Raw genomic sequence first — 26,975 nt, 5'->3', positions numbered from 1 at the left:
AGAAAGCAGGAATATCCACGATCATAGAGAACGATGGGCTCGATGTCGCGGGTATCAGTGGTAAACTAGAATATGATGCGTTCTATTTTCCGCGAGCGGATTACGCAATACCGACCCGCTACTGTGAGAGGAACTATGTAATCTAATGCATTTGATTGATCCGTGTATTACCGCAGATCAAACAATCACGGAATCAATCATTCCTACCCGGCCGCGGGAGGCCGGCCTAACAGACTGTATAGGTTATATACCACACAGTTATCACGCACCTGCTGGATGAGTTTCTTCTTTTTAGCAGAATCCGGCATATGGTGGACATGTTGAAACAAATCCCTTAATGCTTCCTCGGTGCGTCGCTGCGTCAGTTCCTGCTGAGATGCGGACGAGGAGGGCGATGATGCTAGACGACTTCTTTTCTGGGTCTTTACAAACGGAAATTCCTTGTGCGTGTCGGAGGATAAGAGCTCCAGATCATCCTGCCGGCGGAAGAGGGGAAGGGACATATTAGCGGTTATTCAGGGTCTTCCATGCAGGTTTGGAGGCCAGAACCAGGAGGAGCGCCAGCCGCCATTTATATCAGACTTCCCTATAGAACTCACAGCTGGAGAAACCTGCATGTGTCCCCCACATCACGTCTCCTGCGCACCTATACTGAAGGAATTAACCCCTGCAGCCTCCACTAGAGGGAGTTAAGGAGCTTACTGCATACATTTTTACACACACAATGAATGATCACTTTATTAGAGACCCCCCCCCCCCTCCTCCCCCAGTTAGACTGGCCCACCAGGAGTATCATGGGATCCTCCAGTGCAGAGGTCCCCAACTCCAGTCCTCAGGGACCACCAACAGGTCATGTTTTCAGGATCTCCTATGGTAAGAACACCGCCGGCAATGTCTGAGGACTGATAATAATTACATCACCTGTGCAACACTGAGGAAATCCTGAAAACATGACCTGTTGGCGGTCCCTGAGGACTGGAGTTGGGGACCCCTGCTCCAGTGCATCAAGTAACAACAGCGGATCCAAGAGGTCCAGATGACGAGCCATTTGGAGGCGACTTTAGGGCCACTTACCACTGGAGTCCATTTCATACGTATCAAGTCACAACCAACCTACTAAATCTTATTATGGCCCTGTGTACACCGACAGGAAGACAGATTAAGATCCTGTGGATGTGTGCATGGTCTGTATTGGTGGAAGGAGGACCCTCAGGATCTCCACTCGGTGGTACCAGAGAAACCCAGTACCATGCTGCATGTAACTTCGCAGGGCTTTGAAGCCACATTAAAGGGCCACTCCGGTGATATTTCCCCCATTCATACTGTAGCTCTCTCCCCAGTATATACCAGTTCACTCATGTTACTTTGGTTAGTTATTCCTTTCTATCTGAAACTCCTGGCCTCTTTTTCCTCACATGGTCATGCAATGGCAATTCTGGCCAACTCTGATCTACTTGGGGTTGTGTGTTCAGTTTCTACTCAGTTTCTCAGTCTGTGTGATGCTATTATATGGACCTTCTTGCAGAAACTGCTTAGAGGGGGACACGGACACTCCTAAAGCCGTCACTGATGATTATCTCACAGCTCGTCACACAGTTATAGTAGAGGAGATCACAGCTCATCCTCCTGACTGTATTCTTATGGTATATAGCTTATTTAGGTGAATACAGAAGGTGAGGATAATTAAACTGTCCCCCCAGCAGGCACAAATGATACAGTCTCTAGCTAATGCATCTTGAGATAGATCTGAAACCAAGAGTAAAAAAAAAAAATCTTGGCCTCAAGATAATGCCCGATAAGCATCAGACAGGGGGCTGCACTGCAGGGAAACAGCTGCAATATACAGAGGAAACCTCCAGAGTGCGACAAGTGAAGGGGCAGGGTTAAAAAAACCAAACCCCCCCCCCCCCCCCCAAAAAAAACGGGTTTTTTCACTAAAGTTGCCCTTTAAAGAGGTCAGTGTAGGCAATGACTGGCACCAACTCACGCCGCGGTATGAATTTCCTTCCAGAGTAGATTTGCTTAAAGGGGGTTTTCTGGGACTGGTGAACAAACTCAAAATAAGTCATCAATGGCTGATCACTGGGAATCCGCTGCTCGGGACTTCCACCAATCAGCTGATTGAAGAGGCCACGACACACAGGTGAGGTTTTCTCAGGCCTGTAATGTCAAGTTCATTAGTCACATGATCTTGGAGCAGATCAGTCCATTTGACTGAATGGGACCGAGCTGCTATACAATGTACAGCAATGTGCCCGGTATGGATGGAAGTGGCCGCTGTACTCACCTGAGAGCGACTGTCACTTCAATCAGCTGATCAGTGGACATCCCGAGTGACGGACTTCCATCAAATCAACTATTGATGACCCATCAGGGATTGGTCAATTGTTTAGTCCCAGCAAACCCCCGTCATAAAAGGGGAAACCTAACTTTACCGTACCGCTCCTAGACTAAATCCCTTTGTACACACATTACACATGTCACCATCGGACCCTCCAGGCCATGTGGTTCTCTGCATATTCATCTTCCCAGTGTCAGGCGCTGTAATGATACACTATGTACACTGCAGACCATCTACATCATTACCTTGGAGGCCGGAGCTTTGCTGCCGCTGAAGTACAGCCGGGCGTATTCCCGTACATAAGCAGGTGCCTAAAAGCAAAAGCAGAAATCTCTAGCACAGATGGCAAAACATGTTTTCCCGTAATCCATTTTCATGTGCACAAACATGCAATTAGCTCACATTAGGCAAATTTACTTGCAAGAGAAGAGAGTGGGATGGCAGCCGCTATGTTGTACTAAAGTGGGATGTAATTAGCATGCCGTGCATTAGCGGTTACACCATGTACAATAACCTATAGAGTCATCTGACCTTCCAGCACTCACTTTGGTTGAGCATGTCAAAGGGCAGATTAACACATCCCCATCCCGAGATGCGAAAGGCCCTAACAAATCCTAAACAGATGCTCTCCCTCATGACACTTACACCCCATCCACAGAATAGGAGAGGTCTAATCACTGGGACCCCCAGCGATCCAGATATCTGCACACTCCAAAACTTCCATGTGAACGGAGCCCAGTGCGCATGTGGGACCACCGCTTCATTCACTTTTATGGGACGGAGGACAATTGCTAGGTGCATCGATCTCTGCCTGTCCCATCGAAGTGAATGGAGCAATTCACACCACTGCACATCGCACCACTGCACATCACACCACTGCACATCGCACCACTGCACATCGCACCACTGCACATCGCACCACTGCACATCGCACCACTGCACATCGCACCACTGCTCCATTCACATGGGGCATTCGAGGTGTCAAGATTGCGGGGGGTTGCAGCAGTTGGACAGCCACTGATAAAATTAGTGGGAAAACCCCTTTAAAGGCTGCACACATCTTGGTCAGCCCCCCCCCCCCCCCAAAAAAAAACAAAAAACAAAAAAACAACAACACATTTTCACTTTTTTTTTTTAAAAAAAAAGGGGACCCGGCACCAGGGTCATGCTGCCCGAACACATCAAGGACAGCTGGTGTGCAGCACAGAAAGCAAGTTATGGTTTGAAATTGGATGTAAACTATTCCTAGAGGTGTCTCAACTTTTGTAGATCACTTTCAAACCCTCCGATTCTGTATATCAAGTGTTTGAGCAGACATTACAGCACCCTTCAGGGCAGGATTTGGACAGTTTTGCTCTTCAGGACGGTGTGCATTGCCTTTTTATTGTCATTATGATGGCAAGATAAAACAGACAGTTATAACCCTAAGGGCTCCTGCACAATGGTGAGTGAGATACTGGGCTGTGATTCATGGCCCGATATCACGCTCGCAGTCCTTCTGAAAGCCCCTGGATGGGAGAAGTTCACAAGGAAACCGCCTTGCATCCCTGCGAGAATTCCCCCTAATCGCCGCCGCGGCCGTCACAGCCGCGGCAGGAGATCGCGATCTTCGCCGACTGTTTTCAATGGGGCCAACTTGTACAGAGTGACTGGCAAACTGGACAAAAGAGGCTAGCACAGCATTTTGATAGGCTATACAATACCCTCTGCTGTACGCCTAGTCGGTCAGGGGTTCATACTACTGCAAGACAATGATCCAACACATACTTCTAGGATATGTCAAAAATACTTAAGAAAAAGCCAGTGGGCTTCAAAGAGTGGCATGGCCTGCACAATCTCCAGACTTAAACCCAATTTAGCTTGTTTAGGATGAACTGGACAGAAGAGTGAAAAGAAAGCGACCTACAAGTGCAGCACATTTGTGGGAACTTCTGCAACAATGTTAAGAAGAAAAGTTTTGAATATCTGATAATTGTAGAAAGAACGTCTCGATTGTGTGAAGCCGTTATATCAGCTAGAGGGGGCGACTGTGAAGAGTGAAAAGACAAAAAAAAAAATACAGATTTAATTCGGTGAACCCAAATTAATCCTTTTTTATTCATCTTCAATCTTCATTTGTTCTACACTTTCATTTCAAAGTACACATGACATTAAACTGTGAAATCTAAATAAAAGAAAAAAAAAATAAGCAAGCAGTCAAAAAGCCATATGTACTTCAAAACAGTGCCAATAGAAACTATAGGTTGTTTCACAAAAAACAGAGTCCTCAGAAGTACTGCAGTGTACCATCTGAGTGTAGTTTCAAGTCCCCTACAGAACAGACACGCACGAAAAATGCATGTATAAAAAAACTAGTCGTCACTCAGCTCCATCAACGGGGAAACTAAGGTGCAGCGCTCAGAATGTGGAAATATGCATGTGCATAGAGGAATGCCCCTGTCAAGCCCCAAGCTCCTGATTGGCTGAATTCTGTAAGGTCTTTGAAGCTTCCGGTGGTGATAAGGTACAATAGTACCGGCAACTGCACAGTGTACGGAGCTGTCGGCGGCTGCTGCTGCAAAATAGCTGTTAGTGGGGCCTCCACCCCCATTTATTTTTTTTTCCCTATACATTTTTTAGTGTTACCTCCCTACTTTCAAAAATCATAGCTCTTAATCCATTGATGTAGCGGTTGGAGAGCTTTTTTATTTTTGCAGGACAAGTTGTTTTTTTTAATGATACCATTTAATGTACTGCAAAACTTTTAAAAAGCCAAGTGTAAAAACATACAACTCTGCAGCCATCTTTGGGGGGTGGGGATGAGCTTGTTCTATGGTGCACACAGCAGCAAAAACACAACTTTTTCTATGATCAATGCGATTGCGACAATACAGAATTTATTAGAGTTTTTTTTTGCTGTACTAAAAACTGTTTTCTGCCATCTTCTATTTTCTAAAGATTTTATTATTTTTTTTTTTTAACAGCCGTGACACTCATCATTCTGTTGACATGGTGGGGGTCAGGGCTTGCTTATTGAGGGACCTCCTGTAGTTTCTATTGGTACCATTTCGCAGTACATATGACTTTTTGATCGCTTTTTCTTTCATTTTCTTTCTTGGAGTCAGGGGGACAGGAAAAGAAAAAAAAAGAAAAAGAAAAAAAAAAAAAAGCAATTCTGATGTGCATTCTTTTTTTTTCCTGACAACACTCACTGTGCGGGATATACAATGCAAAACAAAACTATTTAGGTTATTATAAACATGTAGGGAAAGTTTTTTATTTATTTATTACCTTTAATTTTAATCATTAATAGAACTTTCTTTTACTTTTTTTTCTTTTTTAGTCTTAATAGGGGACTTGAACTTGTAACCGAATAGCACCGCACATTCTCTCAGGAGAAATTGGCACTGATCAGAACCCCTGAACTCTGATCGAGGCGCTTAAATGCTGCTGTCAGAATGGATGGCGACATTTAAAGGGTTAATCAGCGTGAGCGCTGACGACAGCCGACACCTGTATCACTTGTAGCGTTAAAGGGATTAATGAGGGTCCTAAAAGTCTCAAAAGGTCATGAGTGTGCGTTACCGCTGCATTCCCTTCAGCAGGACTGCTGGTGATAGACATCATTACTAGGAGTCCCCCACTGAAATGAATGAAGCCGCAGGGCACATGCTCAGCCGGTGCGCGAATCAAGCACAGACCTGCAGGATCCTCATTCTCGTGATTGCTGGGGGTCCTAGCACTCAGAACCTGGCTGTCAGCAAGTTTTGCCCATCCTATGAAGAGGGAACAATAATCCTGATACGACCCCTAGAAGTGGTGCAGTTTTTGTCCAAGTTATTCATGTGCACTCATTCCTACAAATCACCAACACATCCGGCCGTCCACAGATCATCATCACTCACTACAGTCCCCGTCCCTATTGGGGCTTACAATTAAAATCCAAATTAACCCATTGCTGGGACCCATTCTGAGCTGCAAGGATGAAACCTGGGAGAACATACAAACTCCATGATGAAGTTGCCCTTGGTGGGTTTCAGATCCAGAACCCAAGTGCTGCAAGGCCACAGTGTCTACGACTGAGATTTGCAGGTCTGCGTGGAAGCTGTAAACTGCCGAGTGGTAACAGGCAAACATACATTTGATAGTTTACCAAGACAGACAAAAGAACAGCAATGGTGGTAGGATCAGACTACAGAGTGCTTGTTGTAGTCTGTTACCATGGAGACACAGAGCGAGAAGATAAAAATATTAATAGCTGCAACAACAAACTTCATTTGGATGAGCAAGTGGCCCCCTGGGAAAGAGTAGGTCATAATGTAGTGAAGTCATAGTGTGCACTTACCTTAAAAAGCTTTTGAGAATGTTTAATCATGAAGGTGACGCCATTGGTCAGCTTTATTATATGTTCCTGCAGATCATTCGCAGTGACCTGGGATACAAGTATAAAACAAGATATTTTAGGCTTAGCCCGAGTTAAAAACCTTACATATTTGGTGTGTTCCTGAAGTGCAGCAAAAAAGGAACGTGCCATGCAGGAGTCCCATAAACTAAGTTATTAGGCTTAAAAGGTGGAGTTCGGGGAGCTGCCTTTGATACTCACTGGGCACCCCATTCCAGCGGGGGGGGGTCATACCTCCGGGAGCAGACAGCATGGAGCGGTCACGTCCACAGTCCACGGGGCTTTAATCCTCAGAGGCGGCTTGTTTTTACGTCCCTGAGTATTAAAACTCACTTTTATATATGGAGCCAGGAAGGAATTTCTTGCCCAAAAATGGGTTAAATTGTGTTCTGCCTGGCTTCTTTTGCCTTCCTCTGGAAAGGGGTTGGAAACAGGCTGAACGTTTGTCTTTTTCAGCCTAGCATACTAGGTTACTGTTTACATAGGACAGCAATCACCCATAATAACTTTTGAGCGATTACCTCGCTGACCATCGCCCCATGTAGGAGTACCCTTGCCCGTGCAAACACGCAGCTCTCCCCCTTACAAATTGCACGTGGAGTAGTATTCAACGGGTCAATTAAACCGTGTACAAAAGGAAAAGTTGGTGTCAGTCTCCGATAGTGTGCAAGGTTTTTAACCATTCAAGGAGTCGGCCATTCCCACAACCAGCGCTCCACTCAGGCTCCTCCTCATTGCGGGGGTGCAGTAGCCCCGCAGTAAGGGCGACATGGACACAGGAACCCAGTTCTTGAGATCCGCAGGGTTCTCAGTGGTGAAACCCCTATAGATTAGCAAATTATGCCTGCTCTAAATTGCTATTCTGGTACAAGCCCCTTAAAAAAAAACAAAAAAAAACAAAAAACACCTTGACAAAAAACCCCCCAAAGCAAACTAATTTAAAGCGAACTAAAATCTTCTAAAATGAGACCCAGTGATTATACTGGGGTTTCACTCGATCAGTTTTTCTACTCTTAGAGAAAGGAGGACGCGGACCCAACCTTAAAGCGCACCTGAGTATTCGATACTTTTCTAGAATACACCAGGCTCTCCTTACCCTCATTTACTGCGGTTTGCACCCAGTTTCATGTCTGCAAGTTCTGCTTTTCAGGTGGCATTTCCCATTTTTCTGATCTGCTGTTTGCAATCTACTTTCATGTAGGAGGCATTTAGCAATCAACCAATCTGCCAGTAGTTTACTGTCCTGACTTCTCATGCTGCATCGCAGTCTGTGGTCCAATCAGACAATCTGGCCAAACACTGCATAAACCCAATATAATGGGTGTACCATCACAAGCTAGAAGATAAGCAAAAGATAGTGCCCCTTTGAAAAAAAGGTACAGCCGCAAGCTTGCTTAAATCGCAGACAATGAAAGCCTGCCCACCCGCAGGTCTCAATGGCCAGATGATTGTGCCAGTAAGGTTGCTCTTTTACTGGAAAGATAAAATCTTCCGGCCATTGGCCACCACAAGTGGACGGGGTTTCAATGGTTTATTCGCAGAGGACCATACCTGAATAAAATTATGGAGGAATGTTAAAGGCCGGTTTCAGGACAAAATTCCGTCTTGGGTCTGGAGGGTGCAGGGGGTTATTGTTACCTGCAGTCTGTCCAATCTGCCAGTTCTGGGCCCCATTTTTGGCCATGCAGCAATTTTCTAACTACCTAATGCACCCCGTGTACAGGTCTGATTGAGCAATGTTGATCATATGAGCAGCCCTGGCCAATTAGAGAGCAGGTATAGTACATTGGAAGTCTAAGGCCTCCCTCACAGATGCTTTTTTCAGCGTTTAGGGATACACTTTTAGCATAGTACTAAACGCTATCAGAGGCTTCCATTGTTTTCAATGGAGCCTCTCACAAAGCCTTAGACAGCCACTCGATCGCGGTGCTTTTCAACATCGTGATTTTCGTGCACAGTCGGTTCTATTTTTGGGCGTTTAGCACTCCTCATCAATGCGATTGCTTCATTTGGTGGGTTCAGGACCTCCGTCTTGGAGACAGAAGCAGGTCGCAGAGGTGGGAGCTGCATATATTAGACATTTATGGCATATTCTGTGGATTGAGACTCCCTTAGCTGGTGTGCTACAAGTATATGTGATGCATTATTGTCTCTGTATACAAGATATACCAATTCTGCCAATGTCAGACAGATGAAGCAAGAACATGTTTCTACAGATATACAAGTGACAGACTGCCAGCAGAGTTCTTCATCCTAACAGTCAGGATGCTGGCTACTTACATTTTTGGGCCATATGATGTGCGGGGCGAACATTAGGGCCAAATTGTGTGCGGACATCTTGTTGCGGTCCTGTTTTTTGGCCGTTTGGTACAGGAGATCCAATAGTAGTTTCAGAAGGTTCCTATTGGGGGATGGGAGAAGCAAGAACAAAAGCTGTAGAGCTTCAATTTGTCGCTCCTTATCAGGCGCTCCCGTCCGGTTACCCTGGTCATCTAGAAGCATTAGATCTGTGAAGAAAAATAGAGAAGCTGCTCAGTTACATAACATTATGAGAATTCTTGACTTTTAGAAGTGGACATCAATTAACTATGTGCAACATGGAAGGGGAGAGAAGCCACATGGTGAGCTGCAACGCATGCTATATGTTTACAGACCTACCGGAGGAAAAGCCAAACTGCACCGGCCAGAAATACAAACTTGTGTCTCTACTGGAGAAAAAGGTGCAAAGTCTTCAGGAGAGAAGAGCCACATTGAAACTTCATTAAGGAAGAGGAGGATTGAAAAGGCAACTATTGGGTGTATTCACAACTGGCTGAGTGATCGTAGTCAAAGAGTGGTCATAAATGGCTGCACATCCAAGTGGAAGAATGTATCAAATGGGGACCACAAGGCTCTGTCCTGGGCCAGTGTTGGTCAACATTTTTATAAATGATCTGGAGGAGGGAATTGATGGGAAACTGATCAAATTTGCCGACAACACAAAGCTAGGAGGGATAGCTAACACTACGGAGGAGCGAGAGAGTATTCAAAAAGATCTAGAAAAGCTTGAACAGTGGGTGGCGACTAACAGAATGGTATTTAACAAGGAGAAATGCAAAGTCCTACATCTGGGCAAGAAGAAAAAAAATACAGAATGGGAGGAATTGGGCTAAGCAGGAACACATGTGAAAGACTTGGGTATACTAATAGATCATAGACTGAACATGAGTCAACAATGTGATGCAGCAGCAACAAAGGCAAACGCAATTCTGGGATGTATTAGGAGAAGCATAGAGTCTAGATCACGTGAGGTAATTATCCCCCTCTACTTTTCCTTAGTCAGACCTCATCTGGGATACTGTGTCCAGTTCTGGGCACTACAATTTAGAAAAGACATAGTAAATTGGAGCAAGTTCAGAGAAGAGTTACCAAGATGGTGAGCGGTCTGCAAATCATGTCCTATGAGAAACGGTTAAAGGATCTGGGAATGTTTAGCTTGTAGAAAAGAAGGCTGAGAGGAGACTTAATAGCTGTCTACAAATATCTGAAGGGCTGTCACAGTGCGGAGGGATCAGCCCTATTCTCATCTGCACAAGGAAAGACTAGAAGCAATGGGATGAAGCTGAAAGGGAGGAGGCACAGATTAGATATTAGACAGTGAGGGGGATCAATGAGTGGAATAGGTTGTGAAGTGGCGAGTTCTCCTTCAATGAAAGTGCTCAAACAGAGGCTGGACAGACATGTGTGGGATGATTTAGTGATCCTGCACTGAGCAGCGGGTTGGATCCGATGCCCTGGAGGTCCCTTCCAACTCTATCATTCTGTATAATACAAGTTAGGCCATCTACACACGGGGGAGGACAATTTTGAGTCAAGGAACTCGGCCCGATATCGCGCTCACCAACGTGCATTTTTACACGAATGCGAGTTTTTCTCTGCAAAAATGCCTCCCATCACTTCTGTGAAGTAGTAACCCTCCGGCGCTTTATAGGATCGGCAAGTGCGTCCCATTCTTTTTAATGGGAAACATTGCACAGTGAAAACAATGGGCAAAGCGTTCTGAGGAACGCAAAAAGACAGGACATGCAGCAAGTTTTTCCCTCACCACAATGCAGAGAGAAAAAAAAACCAAAACTCACTTATGTATATAACTCCATTTAGAGGAATGGACTTCATATTTGCGCGTCTCACAACGCACCAACCTCAAGCGAGAGTCTCGGCCGCATGAAAGTGGCCTTAAGGCATTTTTCAGGTCTTGAACGGCAGAGGCCCACCCCCCAGGACCATGGCTGCTCATCTGTTTGCTGGGTCAGCTGTCCCATTGTAAGTAGAGCGCCGTACGGTGTGTTAGCTGGCACTAAAAGTAAAAATTGGCTCCTACCCCATGGTTTTTTTGCCTTGTTTTTGATGAACACTGCAGGATAATCGGCTGAACCGGATGGACGCGTCTTTTTAGCCTCACAGTCTATGTTACTATGTGTCCAACAGCCAACAAAGACACTTGCTCTGGCAAACGCAGGAAATGCGCTAGTCCACTCTGCGCAGCAGGCTCCGCTGCAGTAATGTCTGGTGTGTTGCAGCTCCCCCACCCAAGCAATTATAGTACAAAGTCCTTTAATCCGGTATGCTAGAAAATACACATGTAATGTTTAGAGAATCTTCAAAAAAGTGGCCCAAAATGAGAAAAAAAAAAAAAAGCAGCACTTTTCTCCTTGTTTGCTCCGCTCAGTTGTCTGCTAGTCTTATGACATTTTATTGATGCCAGATTTGGCTTTCTGGATTATCAGACACCAGATTAGAGGAATCCCGCTGTACTTTGATATGTACAATGGCTGCACTCACACCGACGACACAACCTACCTGCGATCTTTAAGTGAGCTTGATAATGGCGGTGCGTCAGCAGAGGTTCTGGTAATTCACCCAGAAACATTTTTAGTAATGTGGCCACATCTTTAGGATGAAACTCTCCAGAATCCACGTCGATGTCCACGCCGCTGTTCAGAGAGTCTTTAAGAATCTGCAGACGATTGCTATTCCCAGGAATACGAAACAAGCCTTCAGTGCGGAGATCTGCGAGGAGAGAGACAAGTGAAGGAGCAAGAAAGGAAGTTCTGAACTAGGAAGAGGAGTTTCCCCAAGCCAGTCTGAATGGTCTTGCTTACATGGGCGAGATGTGACAGCACCGAATTAAGGCCTCATGTCCACGGGGAAAATCAGGCCCGCTACAGATTCTCCATGGAGAATCCATAGCGGGTCCCTCCTGCCCCGCGGACATGAGGGCTGAAAATAAGAATTACTCACCTCTCCGGACAGTCCCTTCTTCGCGGCTTGATCTTCTTTCTTCGGCCCGGCGGATGTGCTCGGCACGCTGGCTGCGTGCCGTGCGCATGTGCCGGTCACATCCACCGGGCCGAAGAAAGAAGAGCCGGCCGCGAAGAAGGAAGATCAGGCCGCGAAGAAGGGAAGACCCGTACCGTCCGGAGCAGGCGAGTTTAATTCAGGTGTAGGTCTCCCGTGGACCCGGACAGCTTCCATAGGCTTCAATAAAAGCCTGCGGGAGCCGTTCCCGCGGGAGACCCGCACTAAAATGGAGCATGTCTGAATTTTTTCCTGCACGCGGGACCCGCGCCTGCAGGGAAAAGGACATCCGCAGGTATTTAACTACCTACGGGTGTCTAATGCATCCTTATGGGGCGCGGATCCGCTGCGGGAAAAACGCTCCTAACACTTTCATAGTGAATGTAACCCTCTGGATACTTGCCACTACTGTTCCAAAGCCAAAGGGGGAGGAGTTATATCATTGGCCTCTGTTGCCCATCTGGATAGGTCATCAATAGTTGATCAGCTGGGGTCTGTCGCTTGGGACCCTGACCGACCACCAGACTGTGTGCCCACTAACAGCGCCGCAATTACACAGGGGTTTGTAACTGCAAGCGTGGCTCTCATTGAAATCAACGCGAGCCGTTCCTGCAGTTACAAGCGCTGGCCACTACACAGAGATCGGAGCAGAGACTTCAGCTGCTTCCTCTTCACCCCCATTTGCGGTGCTGTCAGTGGGCGCACAATCAGCTGATTGCTTGGGGTCCTTTACTCTGGACCAGACCAAATAATTATTGATTGCCTATCCTGAAGACATGTCATCAATAGTATTCTCCCTGAGAAAATCCCTTTAACACAGGTAAAGGATACCTTATCAATGGGGGTTTAACTGCTGGAATCCCGCGGATCCCCACAAACAAGGGTTTCGAAGGAATAGAGAGGCAATTAATAATGTGCAACAGTGTTCCATTTGCAAGATCATTTGATGACATTCTCAGGTTGGGCTATCGATAGTTAATCGCCCAGGACCCATTGCTTGGGATCTTGGGCGATCAGCTGATCACCCGGCCCGCAGTCCATGCAGCGTGGTCGGACATCATCATACGGGATGGCAGCAGAAGTGGCTTAGCTGACTTCACTCACAATCAATGAAAGCCATTACACTTTCGGAACTTCTGCCTCCGATACGGGAGGGGAACACAAGTGCAATAGCCGGCTTCAGCTCCCCTTGATTTCAACGGGAGATAAGCCAGCTAGGGCACCTCTGCTACCATTCCCTAGGACTTTCAGCTCCGCTGCACTGACTGCTGCCTGGGCGATCAGCTCATCGCTGGTGATCTTGAGCATCGGGTCCCTTGCAATTAAATTATTGATGATCTATCCCTGAGGATAGGTCATCAATTTTGGTGCAGAAACCTCCTTTGATAGAGAACATTGAATATTACAATATGCTGCAGTACTGAAGTATTGCAGTATATATAGTACTGTGCAGCCAAATAAGATCAGGTAGACAATTAGGAATGTCCGATGCTGCTAGATAACATGTACAGACTGTTGGTTATTATGGCTATCAGCGGGCTTCACTTGCCTTCGGTGCGTGCCCTGGTGGAACACACTGGCGCTTGTCTCTAGACCTTGCACCCCAGCAACCACACAGTTCACATAACGCTTTTTGTGACAGAAACCGTACGGCTACAGCGCTTTCACAATATAAGTGTTCATCAATATCCATCTTATACGGAAAGCTGCAAGATAGAAAACTCCAGCAGATGCAGGGAGGTCAGGACACTTACTTTTGTGTAGGTACTCGATAAGCTGGTATATTTGTGCGATGCCTTCTTCTGTCAGAGGTGCGCCAAAAACTATGCATTTTTCTAGGAAAAAAAAAAAAAAAAAAGAGAAAAACCGTCAGGACGTGAATTGCTCCAACAGCGGGGGCTGTACATTCTCAAAGCATTTAAGGTGAAAGCTGCTATTGTTGTTCAGCCGCATCAATACTGGCAGCACAATACTCCGAGACTGGAGAACAGCGAGCCGAAGCTTCATTGTTTGTGCAGAAGTACATGCCAAGACAAGAAAGCATGTGCAATTAGGTTCATTTGTTCTGCGTCGGTGGAAATAAGGCGCAGAAGTAGAATCAGCCCCCGTGGAGGTCTCATAACTTACATTGTGCCACATTATTAGCAGTTCCGGTCAAGACGGTTAAGTAAACTTTCTCAAAACTTTTGGCTCATGATAGTGATGTGTCAGAAATATTGACTTGCGGAGGTCTGGGTGCCGAGACCCTGACTATTTGCTAAACCAAACCTGCAGAAGGTCTCATCTGAGCACTGCGCCTGTTTGGTTGTTTCCGTCACTGCTCAGAGCAGCGTATAGGCTTCAGAGGAAGTCTATGGAGTCCATACTCTACCTGTGAGGAGAGCTGAACAGGCACTGCAGTCAGATAAGATTCTGCCCCTTAGTTTTAGTGATCACCAGGGGTCTCAGCAGCCGGACCCCGCCAATCAGTACTTCAGAAATGTCACTATAGTATGTCAGAAGTTTGAAAAAGTTTAGTCCTACTTTAAAAGAGTATATTCAAATGAGGAAAAAAAAAAAACTGGTCAGGTGATGCGAAGTGAAGTCACCTGACCAGTATCAGGGTGCGCTGTAGCTGTAAAATGTCTGCTGTGGATGAACAGATTCCTGGTCAAAAGCCGCACGAATGATGCAGATTTTACGCGGTCCTTCATGCCTCAAGAAGTAACTGCACTTTTACAGGAAATTTTTGACATGTCACAGGGAGATATCAAAACTTTTGATTGCTGGGGTCTGGGTGCTAAGACCTGCACGGATCGCTGAGATAAAGGGGTGGAAGCGCTCATGCAACCGTTTTCGCTCCAGAGAATTAAATCGACAAGTACGCTCTGAAGAGAACTTTGAGCCTGCAATGCTGTGACTGCACTGATAGTACATTGCAGTACTTATGTACTGCAATGCAATATTGCTAATCGTAGCAATCACAGGTCAAGGTAGACCCGGACAGCATGGTCTGTTGTCAGGTTGCCATGACAACCCATTGACCCTCCACCATTACACAGCTGAGGGCTCATGCTGCGGATGGCGCAGGCTCATCATCTGAGCCAGTGTCATCCATAGGGAATAAATGTATGCCCATTTATGGAAACAGGTTTTAACCCAGGGTGTACATTTACACCCTAAAGGAAGGAGGGGGCTAAAGGGGGTGAAACCAGTGGAACAATCTGGAATTTCTACAGATTTTAGAGACTTTGCAGCAGGCTTGTTTCTCTGCTACATGTGAACGGGGCTCTTAAACTCTCATCCATTTAGATCTTTCTGTAGTTTGCTGCAGATCTGCAAAGCGGCATCCCATCACTAGAATAGGTCGTCACTTTATAATCAGTGGGGGTACGACCTTAGACCCCTCCCCGGTCCAAAAAATGAAAGGCATGGAGCGTTGGCGTTATGCTGCACTCCCTTCTAGTTTTTCTTGTGCTACACAGTAATCCGGGCAGCTCGGTTGTGCGGGACGCTGCAGCATTCACTTGCATTGGGACAGGTCACCGCTGTGCTGGGAACAGGAGGCCACAGAGGTGAACCAGCTCTGCAGCCCTTCATTCACAGGATCAGAGGTCGGACCCCCACCAAAGCTAAAGATCACAATTTCCATATAAATGTAAGCAGAGACGGAGACACGAGCCGACTGCGGCTTCACAGAAGAGTGAGGGGGAACAGAGATGTCACCCTCTAAGGAACTCACCGCAATATGGAGAGATTGACATGTAAATTGTGCCCTTTACTCCGGAGGAGACAGTCCTGCATTGTCCGGGAGACTCCCTGCAGCCGGGAGGATTTGAGGAGTAATACATGTGCATGCATTCTAATCAGAGCCCAGTGTGTTAACATAGCACCTGGTAATAAGAGCCACTCTGTACCCGCAGCAGCGAATACGGAGCAAGAAAAGGAGAATGCATTAAAATGTAGATTGCTAAACTTCAGAGGTTTCCATAATAACCGCAGCCGGATACGAGACTGAATAGAAAACACTGGGAAACCATAAGGCCTCATGTCCAGAGGGAAAAAAAAAAAAATCAGGCCCACCGCGGATTCTTCATCCAGAATCCCGCAGCCGGTCCCTCCCTTCCCGCGGACATGAGATCTAAAAAGAAGAATTACTTACCTGTCCGGACGCTGCGGATCTGCCCTCCCTCGCGGTCGGATCTTCCTTCTTCAGCCGGGCGGATGTGCCGCGCGCATGCGCCGTGCACTTTGTTTTTGTTTTTAACTCCTGCTCTCCTGCGCTGGAGAGCAGGAATTCAGCTGCGGGTGTGCCGTGGATTTGGACGGCTTCCATAGGCTTCAATAGAAGCCTGCGGGAGACCCGCACTAAAAATGGAGCATGGTGCGGGTGTTTTCCCGGACACGCAATCCGCGCCTCATTGGATGGCTGTAATTGGCTAACTTACGCGGCGTCAGCCAATCACAACCATTCAACATTAAACGGCTGTGATTGGCTGACGGCGCGCGAGTTAGCCAATAACAGCATTAGCTTTCTGGAGGCAGGGATTTCAATCCCCGCCTCCAGAAAGCAATGCTCTGTCGGGGACGAGGAGGGAGCGACAGCCTGCAGCAGCGCCGCAGAACGTCGGGGCAGGTGAGTACTGCTTTTTATTTTTTGACACTTTTTTTTGTATACCCGGTGTATAAGACGACCCCAACTGCAGAGCAGATTTTTCGGGGTTAAAAGGTAGTCTTATACGCCGGAATATACGGTATGTGCAAATAAGGAAGATGGAACAATACCTCTGCAGCGCCACCTATTGGATGGCAGCATTCCTGCAAATCAATCTCCAAGGCAGGTCTTTGCAACAACGATTGGGAATTGAGCAGAAGCTCGCCCCGTTAGTGATGTTTACACGCACTGACCTTTACGCTTGAGAAAGTTGAGCGACTTAAAGAAGGAAGCGGCTGCTCCGTTGGGTCCGGGAAGTTTTGGTTCTACCTCTCCCATGAGCTGGGCGAGCTCGGTGCCGGGCAGATCTATCAGCCGGGTGATGTTACTAACCACCAGCTCCGTAAAGGCTTCTGGGTTCTCGTGCCGCAGCTTCTCCACGAAGAAGTCCGGGTTGTAGATGACGGGCTGGCTGCGCAGGGAGGCATCGTTACAGATCACTATGCTGCACAGCGCCTCGCTGGAAGGAAACACGAGAACATGTCAGGAGCGCAAATTAGGCAACACTCGAAAAAAGCAACAAACATGAGGCATCAAGGACCAGACACTTCAGGGATTTTATACATGTGGGGGTTTACTACCATATTTTTTTCCTTTAGCTACCAAAGTTGTTTTTGCTGTGTCTCCCCCCCCCCCCCCTCCCGGTGACATATAGGGATATTTAATATCATTGTCACTGAGTTTTCCCCCCCATTTTTTAGATTTTTTTTTTGCATTTCTAGTTATTAAAATTAGTATATTTACGCTAACATTAAGTATGGGAACGGGATCCGCATATTGTGTAAATATATATTACACGTAACATTTGACAAACTTACACATTACTAACAGTTTAAACATCCAGAAACAACCCCCTGACCGTCATTAAGGCCCAATTCCCACGGAGCGGATTTCCGCCACATATCATGCGGCGGAAATCCACGGCGTTGCCCCACAGCTATTAGGCTCAATTAAACCTAATTGCATAATGCTCACGGTGCGGAATTCCACCATGGAATTCAGTCCTGTGATATCACCTGTAATCACCCGCGGCAAATAGAACATGCAGCCAATGGAAGCCGTCCGTCACGCTATCTTCCGCTGTAGCACAGCGGTAGATAGCGTGAAACCACTTCCCCCTCCTCTGAGTTATCAGCTGACAACCTGTCCTGATTTATTACAGAAGCAGGAGGCTTTAATCCCCGCCGTAACTTTACACACGGTTGGGTTTAAGGCCTCCTTCACACGGGCTACAAAATCGCATGCATGTGAAGCTCATGCTTTCCTAGTTACTTCACATGTGCGGAGTTTTGTAGCATGCAACAAGCCGAAACAAAACCATCGAGGGTCCGGCAATATGCCAGCGACTCGCGAGGTTTTGTAGCCCATGTTTCCCTATGGAGCCTTCTCTCCGTTGCATTGTATTAAAACGCGGTTTTCGTGCAATGCAACTTTGACAAAGCCAAAACTGCAGGAAAAAAAGCAAACAAAAAAAAACAAACACAACAACAACAAACAAACGCATACATCACCTTAGAAACACTGCCCGACGCTGCTGCAGCTTCCTCAGTCTCCGGCACTGTTTCTCTTCATCTCTTCTGACCGTGGACTGAAAAATCCCTGCTTCCTGGAAGCACTGTCTGTGATTGGCTAGGCATCAGCCAATCACAGCCAGCGCCCGATGAACCAATCACAGCCATTCATTGAGTGCTGGGTGCGATTGGCTAAGCATCAGCCAAATCACAGCCAGCGCTTGCAGGAGGCTGGGATTTTTCAATCCACGGTCAGAAGAGATGAAAAAGGCTGCCGGGGACCGAGAAGAAGCTGCGGCGGAGCCCTGGATAGCGCTTCTAGGTGATGCATATATATACACTTTTTTCTGCAGCTACAGCATATTTTCGGGGTAGGGCTTATATTTCAAGCCCTCCCCCGAAAATCCTTGCATGTGATGCTACAAAATCGTGGCATCACCTCGGGAAATTGCAGTGATATCACACTGACCAGTGATGCAATATCGCTGCGATTGTCTCGCTGCGATGCCGTGTCGCCCGTGTGAAGGAGGCCTAAAGACCGGGATCAAGCGCTGTATATTTACAGTGCTTGGTCCTAAATGGGTTAAACACGTATTGTTCAGTCGTTGTCATTCAGTTATACGGCCGGCTGAAGACTGAACCACCTTGTTACAAATAATTTGTCTTTAAATATGAGCCGACCGCCTGAGCGAACAGCCGGCACTTCCTTGTTCCACGTAAAACTACCCTAAGTTACTAAACGGCACTAGTGAACATCCAGATGGCGGTATACGGTAACGAGCGCGCTTGTGCTGAAGGAGTCGGGGCTTCGGTTACGCTCGCTCAGGGAAGACTAGAGTTTTTATTCCAAAAAGACCGCGGCTGGAAATGGCTTTATTATTACTGCCGACATATAATTGTTGTACGGCCGGCCAGAAAGTTATGGTGGGTAATAAACCATTCAAGTGTGCAGAACAAACGACTATTACTACACCGAGCCCCCCGCCCCCCCATAACATCCCCAGCACAGTTTAGGGTCCCTAGCCCCAACATACCAGCATACACGTAGCCAGCAGTCACTGAGGCCCCCCAGTGGACAGGGAGTCACCCCAGCCTACACCCCACTAAGCAACTCCCTCTTCATATACAACCTGCAGTTTCCAAACTGGCAGAAGGTCCTTTTCCAAGGAGTCTACCCCAGAGACAGAAAACTGCAAATACAGAAATCACAGCTACTTCACCTCTGAAGGACCTATATAAAATATAAAACGCTTGGTCCTGGGCTTTAATCCCGACCGATAGCAGAAGCAGGTCGGGTTGTCAGCTGTCAGACACAGCCGAGGACCCGGAGGAGAAGGCTGAAGCAGTTTTTAAACACTTCTACCTTCTCCTTTCCCCGGTAAACAGCACTCAATGAGTGTTATCTACTAAAAAGAGAGAAAGTGGAAGTATTACTTCGACCATGTGACAGTCTGGTGCCACCTGCCACAGCAGAGCGGCAGCGTCCTCGCAGACCCAGATCAGCTCTGTTAGTGACTATTGTCACTACAGGGGGATGTTTCCCCAGTGGAAAAAGTATGAAAATTTAAAATAAAAAACACAAACACAGTGAATAACCCACGGGAGTCTTCTATCACATCATGGGGGACATAGATGGTAAAAAATAAAATATATATTTATATATATATATATATATATATATATATATATATATATATATATATATATAAATAAAATAAATGACCCCCCGCCGACGCCAAAGAAAACAGTCGCCATATGCACTCTGTGATCCAAAACAATACAAATTACAATTTCAAAACCTCTACTTTTTAAAGACCACCAAACCCTCTTCGACAGGTTTTACCCCAAGAAGTTACCAGGGAAGATGGCGCTATTGACGATCCTCTAACTGCTCTTGACTTAGCGGCCACACATCCACATCAGCGCAGACAACCCAACCTCTTACAGCCATTTTCTCATTCTGCGTTACATGGTCACGGACGACGTTCTGGCTCATGGTACAAACCGCAGCAAAAACAATCGTAAATCCGGACGCCAATTCCTGCAACCATTAAGAGAGACTGAAAAGGAAATAAAGCTTACAAGAGTGCAGAGATCTTCTTGAGCGGCATGAATAAGGCTGGAGATGGATGTAAATGAGGCGTTCCGCTCGGACACGGGGACCTAATGCACCCATGCACATTCCTGGCATACTGCTTGGCACAAAGGCACATTGTACGGCCCGCATCATGGAGGGGCTGGGGTTTTAGGAGATTACTACAGTTCTCTATGACGTCACTGCTTAGTAAACTCAAATATAAAGCGAACAGATCTCCACTTACCCCGCCAGAATCCCAACGCCGTAGTGCAGCCCCACCGTCCTAAAAAACGGAGGCGGCTGATGGAGGTTTTTGCAAAGACTGGCAAAGTTCTGGATGTTGAATACCTAGTGGTGTAGCCCCCCACATTATAATGTGTCCCCTCCCCAGCGGTATAGTAGCCACACGCGGGGGGGGGGGGGGGGGGGCCCTCCCCCCTCCCCAGCAGTATAGTAGCCACACGCGGGGGGGGGGGGGGGGGGGGGGGGGCGGGGGGGGCCTCCCCAGCGGTATAGTAGCCACACGCGGGGGGGCCTCCCCCCTCCCCAGCGGTATAGTAGCCACACGCGGGGGGGCCTCCCCCCTCCCCAGCGGTATAGTAGTCATACTCGGAGGTCGCCCCTCTCCCTGCAGTGTAGTCACTCAGAGGTTCACCACCATTCACATAAGACAGGCTACAACCCATCTGCAGTAAGGACTTTGTCACACGACCGTATTTGTGCGCAGAAACTCTCAACATGCAATATGGGGAGAATAGAACCCATTGATTTCAATGATCCGATTCTCTCTTTTTTTGTACAGGTGATTCTCATGCGCACAAAAAAGTAGGGCCGGCTCTATTTGTCCAAAGAGCAGCACAGAGGTGTATGGGAGGCGCACAAGTGTACAGGTATATGTGCATCGGAATGCACCAAGCGCAGCGCAAACCCAGCCACACCGGCACCTCTGTTGGCTCAATACGCTCATCTGAGGCCGCCCCGGTGCCACCTGCAAAATCCAGAGTGAGATTCTGCCTGCAGATTATCCGGCCCATCGCACGCTACGACAATACGCGAGGTCCATCCCACAAGCGGAAATCCATTGTGATTTTCCGACTTGCGGGGGAGAAAATCGCAGCATGCAATGGAAGCCGTCTGTCCCATGGCCATACCGCAATCATTACTGCAGAATGGTTGCGGCAGCCGTGTCATTGCCATAGCAACGGCATGGCGTCTTCTATACTGCGCATGTGCGCCAGCTGACACCTGGATAGGTAAGCAGTTGTCACCGCCCGGGCACCAGATCGAACTCCACTGCAGGAATCCCAGCCGCCCGTGTGCAGGCGGCGTAACAGTCACAGGAGCCAAGGTGCTCACCACCCGCCCGCCAAGTAATCACACAGAGGAGCCAAGGTGCTCACCACCCGCCCGCCAAGTAATCACACAGAGGAGCCAAGGTGCTCACCACCCGCCCGCCAAGTAATCACACACAGGAGCCAAGGTGCTCACCACCCGCCCGCCAAGTAATCACACACAGGAGCCAAGGTGCTCACCACCCGCCCGCCCAGTAATCACACACAGGAGCCAAGGTGCTCACCACCCGCCCGCCCAGTAATCACACACAGGAGCCAAGGTGCTCACCACCCGCCCGCCCAGTAATCACACACAGGAGCCAAGGTGCTCACCACCCGCCCGCCCAGTAATCACACACAGGAGCCAAGGTGCTCACCACCCGCCCGCCCAGTAATCACACACAGGAGCCAAGGTGCTCACCACCCGCCCGCCCAGTAATCACACACAGGAGCCAAGGTGCTCACCACCCGCCCGCCAAGTAATCACACACAGGAGCCAAGGTGCTCACCACCCGCCCGCCAAGTAATCACACACAGGAGCCAAGGTGCTCACCACCCGCCCGCCAAGTAATCACACACAGGAGCCAAGGTGCTCACCACCCGCCCGCCAAGTAATCACACACAGGAGCCAAGGTGCTCACCACCCGCCCGCCAAGTAATCACACACAGGAGCCAAGGTGCTCACCACCCGCCCGCCAAGTAATCACACACAGGAGCCAAGGTGCTCACCACCCGCCCGCCAAGTAATCACACACAGGAGCCAAGGTGCTCACCACCCGCCCGCCAAGTAATCACACACAGGAGCCAAGGTGCTCACCACCCGCCCGCCAAGTAATCACACACAGGAGCCAAGGTGCTCACCACCCGCCCGCCAAGTAATCACACACAGGAGCCAAGGTGCTCACCACCCGCCCGCCAAGTAATCACACACAGGAGCCAAGGTGCTCACCACCCGCCCGCCAAGTAATCACACACAGGAGCCAAGGTGCTCACCACCCGCCCGCCAAGTAATCACACACAGGAGCCAAGGTGCTCACCACCCGCCCGCCAAGTAATCACACACAGGAGCCAAGGTGCTCACCACCCGCCCGCCAAGTAATCACACACAGGAGCCAAGGTGCTCACCACCCGCCCGCCAAGTAATCACACACAGGAGCCAAGGTGCTCACCACCCGCCCGCCAAGTAATCACACACAGGAGCCAAGGTGCTCACCACCCGCCCGCCAAGTAATCACACACAGGAGCCAAGGTGCTCACCACCCGCCCGCCAAGTAATCACACACAGGAGCCAAGGTGCTCACCACCCGCCCGCCAAGTAATCACACACAGGAGCCAAGGTGCTCACCACCCGTCCGCCAAGTAATCACACACAGGAGCCAAGGTGCTCACCACCCGTCCGCCAAGTAATCACACACAGGAGCTGCGCTGTCATAGTCGGTACTGATGGATGGGAACAGGTTAGCCAGTGCTTCCAACTCCGGTCCTCAGGGACCCCCAACAGGTCATGTTTTCAGGATATCCTATATTAAGATCACCTGTGGCAATGTCTGAGGCCCCCCGTCTACGGGCGGGATTTCGCCGGCGAGTCACACTGTCTGAAGCTTTCCATAGTGTTGCTATAGAAAGCGCCGGCCCCATGTCCACGAGCGGAGAATCATTGCAATTCTCCGCTCACGGCCGGCAGCCGGCTCCTGCTCCTGGGTGGCGGAGATTCGCCCATGGACAGCGGGCCTAAGGCACTGACAATAATTATATCCTCTGTGCAATACCGAAGAAATCCTGAAAACATGACCTGTAGGGGGCGCTGAGGACTGGAGTTGGAAACACTGGTTTAGGTGAACACTAGAGATGAGCGAACATGCTCGGCCACGCCCCTTTTTCGCCCGAGTACCGCGATTTTTGAGTACTTCCGTACTCGGGCGAAAAAATTCGGGGGGCGCCGTGGCGGCGCGGGGGGGAGAGGGGGAGAGAGAGGGCTCCCCTCTGTTCCCCGCTGCTACCCCCCGCACCGCCGCGCCTCTCCCCGGCGCCCCCGAATCTTTACGCGCGAGTACTGAAGTACTCGAAAATGGCGGTACTTGGGTGTGTAAGTACTCATTACGAGTACGTTCGCTCATCTCTAGTGAACACCAATCCTCCAGATCCAATGAGCACCTAGGGCGCTCCAGCAGACATGCTTATTGGTGGCAGAGCGGATCTCTTTGTATGGCCGGCCGGCGGGCACAGAGGGCAGTGAAGAACCTCGTCGGCGTATGCAACATCCCGATCACATCATTGAGTCACCCTGGGCCCTGCAGCATTGGCGCAGCTGGCATCTTCTGCTGACCGATATCTAGCGGGCACATGACGGTACCCTACGCCGCAGCTCTGGCCATGGTGTGTGCCCACGCTCGACAGGAACAGCAGAGTGTAAGCCACATCAGTGCCGGATCTGACGTGAATACAGCCGCCATCTTGGCGTTACGTAAGGCGATGATTACGACTTCCGTGTTCTGCTTTTTCCAACATACACGGATTCTGCGCCAAAGGTGGCAGGAACTTCAAAATGGAGACGTGATCCAGTGTGCCGAGGATAGAACCGCCAACCTGTCACCCAGACGGCGAGTGCGGCCATGTCCCTCGTAACACAAGACTGCGCCCAGAGATGACCCTGCGAAGACGACGACCGAGATGTAGAAGGTCCTCAACAGATCAGCCCGAGAGTCCAGAGCATCAGATCATCATTACGTGTAGGACTACAAGGCTCAGCGCACACGGCAGTGCTGCCGGGACTAGAGCTGAATCCAAGCCGCATGCAGTGGTACACGGGCACCGAAATACCCCAGGACTGCAGTGGGTGCGCTCTTCATCGCCATCTGTTGGCGTGTGCCGGGTATACAGCTGTGGGACTGAAGCGAAATGCAACAGCTACAACCGCCGGACACAAACGGAGGTAACAGGATGTCCGGCTGCGGCCCTCAGCTGTGTGCCAGCGGGACCCATGGCAATCCACTGACTGCCCGGGCACGGCACTCTAAAAGGGGCCGACTGATGAGACATCTCCTTTAATGTGGATGGAAGCAAGTGTGATTCTGTATGCCAGCACCAGAGTGAGGGGCGCAGGCGGCAAAACAGGGGTGGCTGAAGCCGAAGCCCTGCGGACCACCGAGCCGGCTGCAGAGGGGGATGAAAAGGTCAGGCGGTCCAGCAAGTACCGCAGTGGCTGAGGTGTATGAGGGTCCTGCTGTGGCCCTATAGATCTCCACCTGGGGGCCATGGTATGCTTTGTATAACCGGTCCCTGCACTGGGCACGCAAGTCTGTTGGCGAGTGGTAGGGCACAGCCTCCCCGCAAGGATGTGCCTGTAAATGGTGGCATATGTGTTGGCGAGTGGCGGCAGGCAGGGGCAGCAGGTAGGGGCGGCAGGTAGCGGCGGCAGGCAGGGGCGGCGGGCAGCGGCGGCGGGTAGCGGCGGCAGGCAGGGGCAGCAGCGGCAGGCAGGGGCAGCAGCGGCAGGCAGGGGCAGCAGGTAGCGGCGGCTGCAGTGAAACAGTAATTGCAGTTAGTTTAGTGTGCCACTAAGTGCAGAGCGCCGGAGCTGAAGAGCGTTCGCCGTGGCCCCTCGTGGGGGCGGAGCGTGCGCCCGTCAGGGGAAAGTCACATCTGCGCTGAGGATTCCATTACGAGAAAATGGAATTCCCCGGACAAACGGATCCGCCCCACAATGGCACCGAACTGTGCCGAGCGGCCCCGCGACCACCATGGGGGCCCGTCCGGCTCTGGCACCCGTCTGGGATTCCTACAAGCAACAAGTCCTGCGGGCACAACGTTTTCACCGGATATATCATGCCGGATCGGCGCTGGAGATTCTGAGCCTCCGCCGTAGACAGTGGCACAGAGGGCCGGCTCACATTGGCGCCGCCGCCCCCGATGTAAAGCGCTCTCACCTAGTGAGGTCAGATGTGATCCTTTTGGCACAGAATTGCGCACTTGCGGACCTCCATGGACCTTCGGGGCGCAAAAATACCGCAGGCGCCATTGTTTCTGCACGCGAAAAAAAAAATGGAAGGGAGACGAACGCATTGAAGATGGCGGACCCCATTCACTGCGCACAAATACGTCCGTCCGGGTTATATCTGCACCGGATCGCGGTCAGAGCCTCCGCGCAAATCTGACATAAAGGAAGTCGCACAGCACCATCCTGTACGGGAAAACAGCTGCCGGTGGGCGCCATCCGGGTCGGCGCACGCCGTTCAGCGCCGGTCGGATCTTCCGGACCAAAGAACGATCAGACGGCGAATTCCCAAATCCGTGTTGTTGCGCCGTATTTCCTCCGCTACACGAGGGGCGCGCTGAGGCGTCCGCGATGCGGAAACGATCCGCTAAAGCTGCGCCAGAACCGTCATCATCGGCGTCTGTCAGGCGCTGCAGGACGTAACGCACTGCGGATAACGCGGGGGCAGCGCACTCTCCTCCGTGGTGACGCACCGTCCGCAGTCACGTGACGCTACAGCCCAGCAGTCTGACTAGCTGGACAGTGGGAGGACTACAAGTCCCAGCCTCTCCTCCGTGCACGCTGATACTTGTAGTGCCCCAGAGCCCCGCACTCACCGCCTCCCCCTCCTCGCCGCATCTTCCTCCGTCGTTGCTGCCATCTTGTTTTCAAATCCTCCGCCGCCGTGTCGGTTACGCCCCTTCACATCCTCATTGGTTAAGCTCGTCAGACCCTTCTTTCCTGATTGGTTACTTTGAATCTACTGGGCGAGGACTGCGGGCGCTGTGGAGACCTGAGCGCCACTTCCCGCGATACCCTGCGAGATCTGCCCGTAGATGGGCGGGAGGTCCAGTGTGCTGAGGGGGCGTCACCCGAGGAGGCAGATCACGTGACGAGCCGCCGCCGCTGTACATTGTCTGCCCCCAGCGGCTCCTCTACATTAACCCCTTAGTCACCACGACCAACTCATTTCTCACTTCTTCCCATCGTCCTGTTGCAGGAGACATAACCTTCCCGTTCGCATATTTGTAGTTTCCGGTTAGGTTAAGCAGCGCTGCTGATTAGAGCCACCTGATTGGCTCTTCGGCACCACGTGACTGCACAGCGTGCACGCGCATTGCCTTCAGCAGCCGTGCACTACACACTACAGTTAGGCCTCATGTCCACGGGGAAAATCAGATCCGCTGCGGATTTGTAACGCGGATTTGGGCTGCGGATGCACTGTAATTGTCTTTTATTTTTCATGCGGAGATCAATTGAGCTCTGTGCTCTGTGTGCTCCCGCATGCGTGATCCGCACTAAAATGGAGCATGTCCATTTTTTTTCATGCT

The 26,975-nt window shown here is 49.7% G+C and overlaps 1 protein-coding gene across 2 annotated transcripts in view; it reads right to left on the bottom strand.

Annotated features, from left to right (window-relative positions):
* The window catches only part of ARHGAP19 (Rho GTPase activating protein 19), a 37,536-nt gene extending 11,148 nt beyond the window's left edge, over positions 1-26,388 (bottom strand). Inside the window, exons 1-8 of one of the 2 annotated variants that reach the window (XM_066601323.1) lie at positions 26,262-26,388; positions 16,947-17,212; positions 13,814-13,894; positions 11,562-11,771; positions 9,003-9,229; positions 6,666-6,752; positions 2,587-2,652; positions 270-476 (exon numbers count right to left, since the gene is read on the bottom strand). In XM_066601323.1, the coding sequence (XP_066457420.1) occupies positions 270-476; positions 2,587-2,652; positions 6,666-6,752; positions 9,003-9,229; positions 11,562-11,771; positions 13,814-13,894; positions 16,947-17,212; positions 26,262-26,305 (1,188 nt within the window). In that variant the 5' untranslated portion in view covers positions 26,306-26,388. Of the gene's footprint in view, positions 1-269; positions 477-2,586; positions 2,653-6,665; positions 6,753-9,002; positions 9,230-11,561; positions 11,772-13,813; positions 13,895-16,946; positions 17,213-20,345; positions 20,378-26,261 lie in introns of those variants that run through there. The other variant, XM_066601324.1, reaches the window with a different exon arrangement.
* Positions 26,389-26,975: the final 587 nt, after the last annotated feature.

This window comes from Eleutherodactylus coqui, chromosome 4 (assembly GCF_035609145.1).
Source record: "Eleutherodactylus coqui strain aEleCoq1 chromosome 4, aEleCoq1.hap1, whole genome shotgun sequence".
NCBI lineage: Eukaryota > Metazoa > Chordata > Amphibia > Anura > Eleutherodactylidae > Eleutherodactylus > Eleutherodactylus coqui.
The sequence above is the reverse complement of the archived record's forward strand: the minus strand, read 5'-3'. Positions and strand labels throughout refer to the sequence as shown.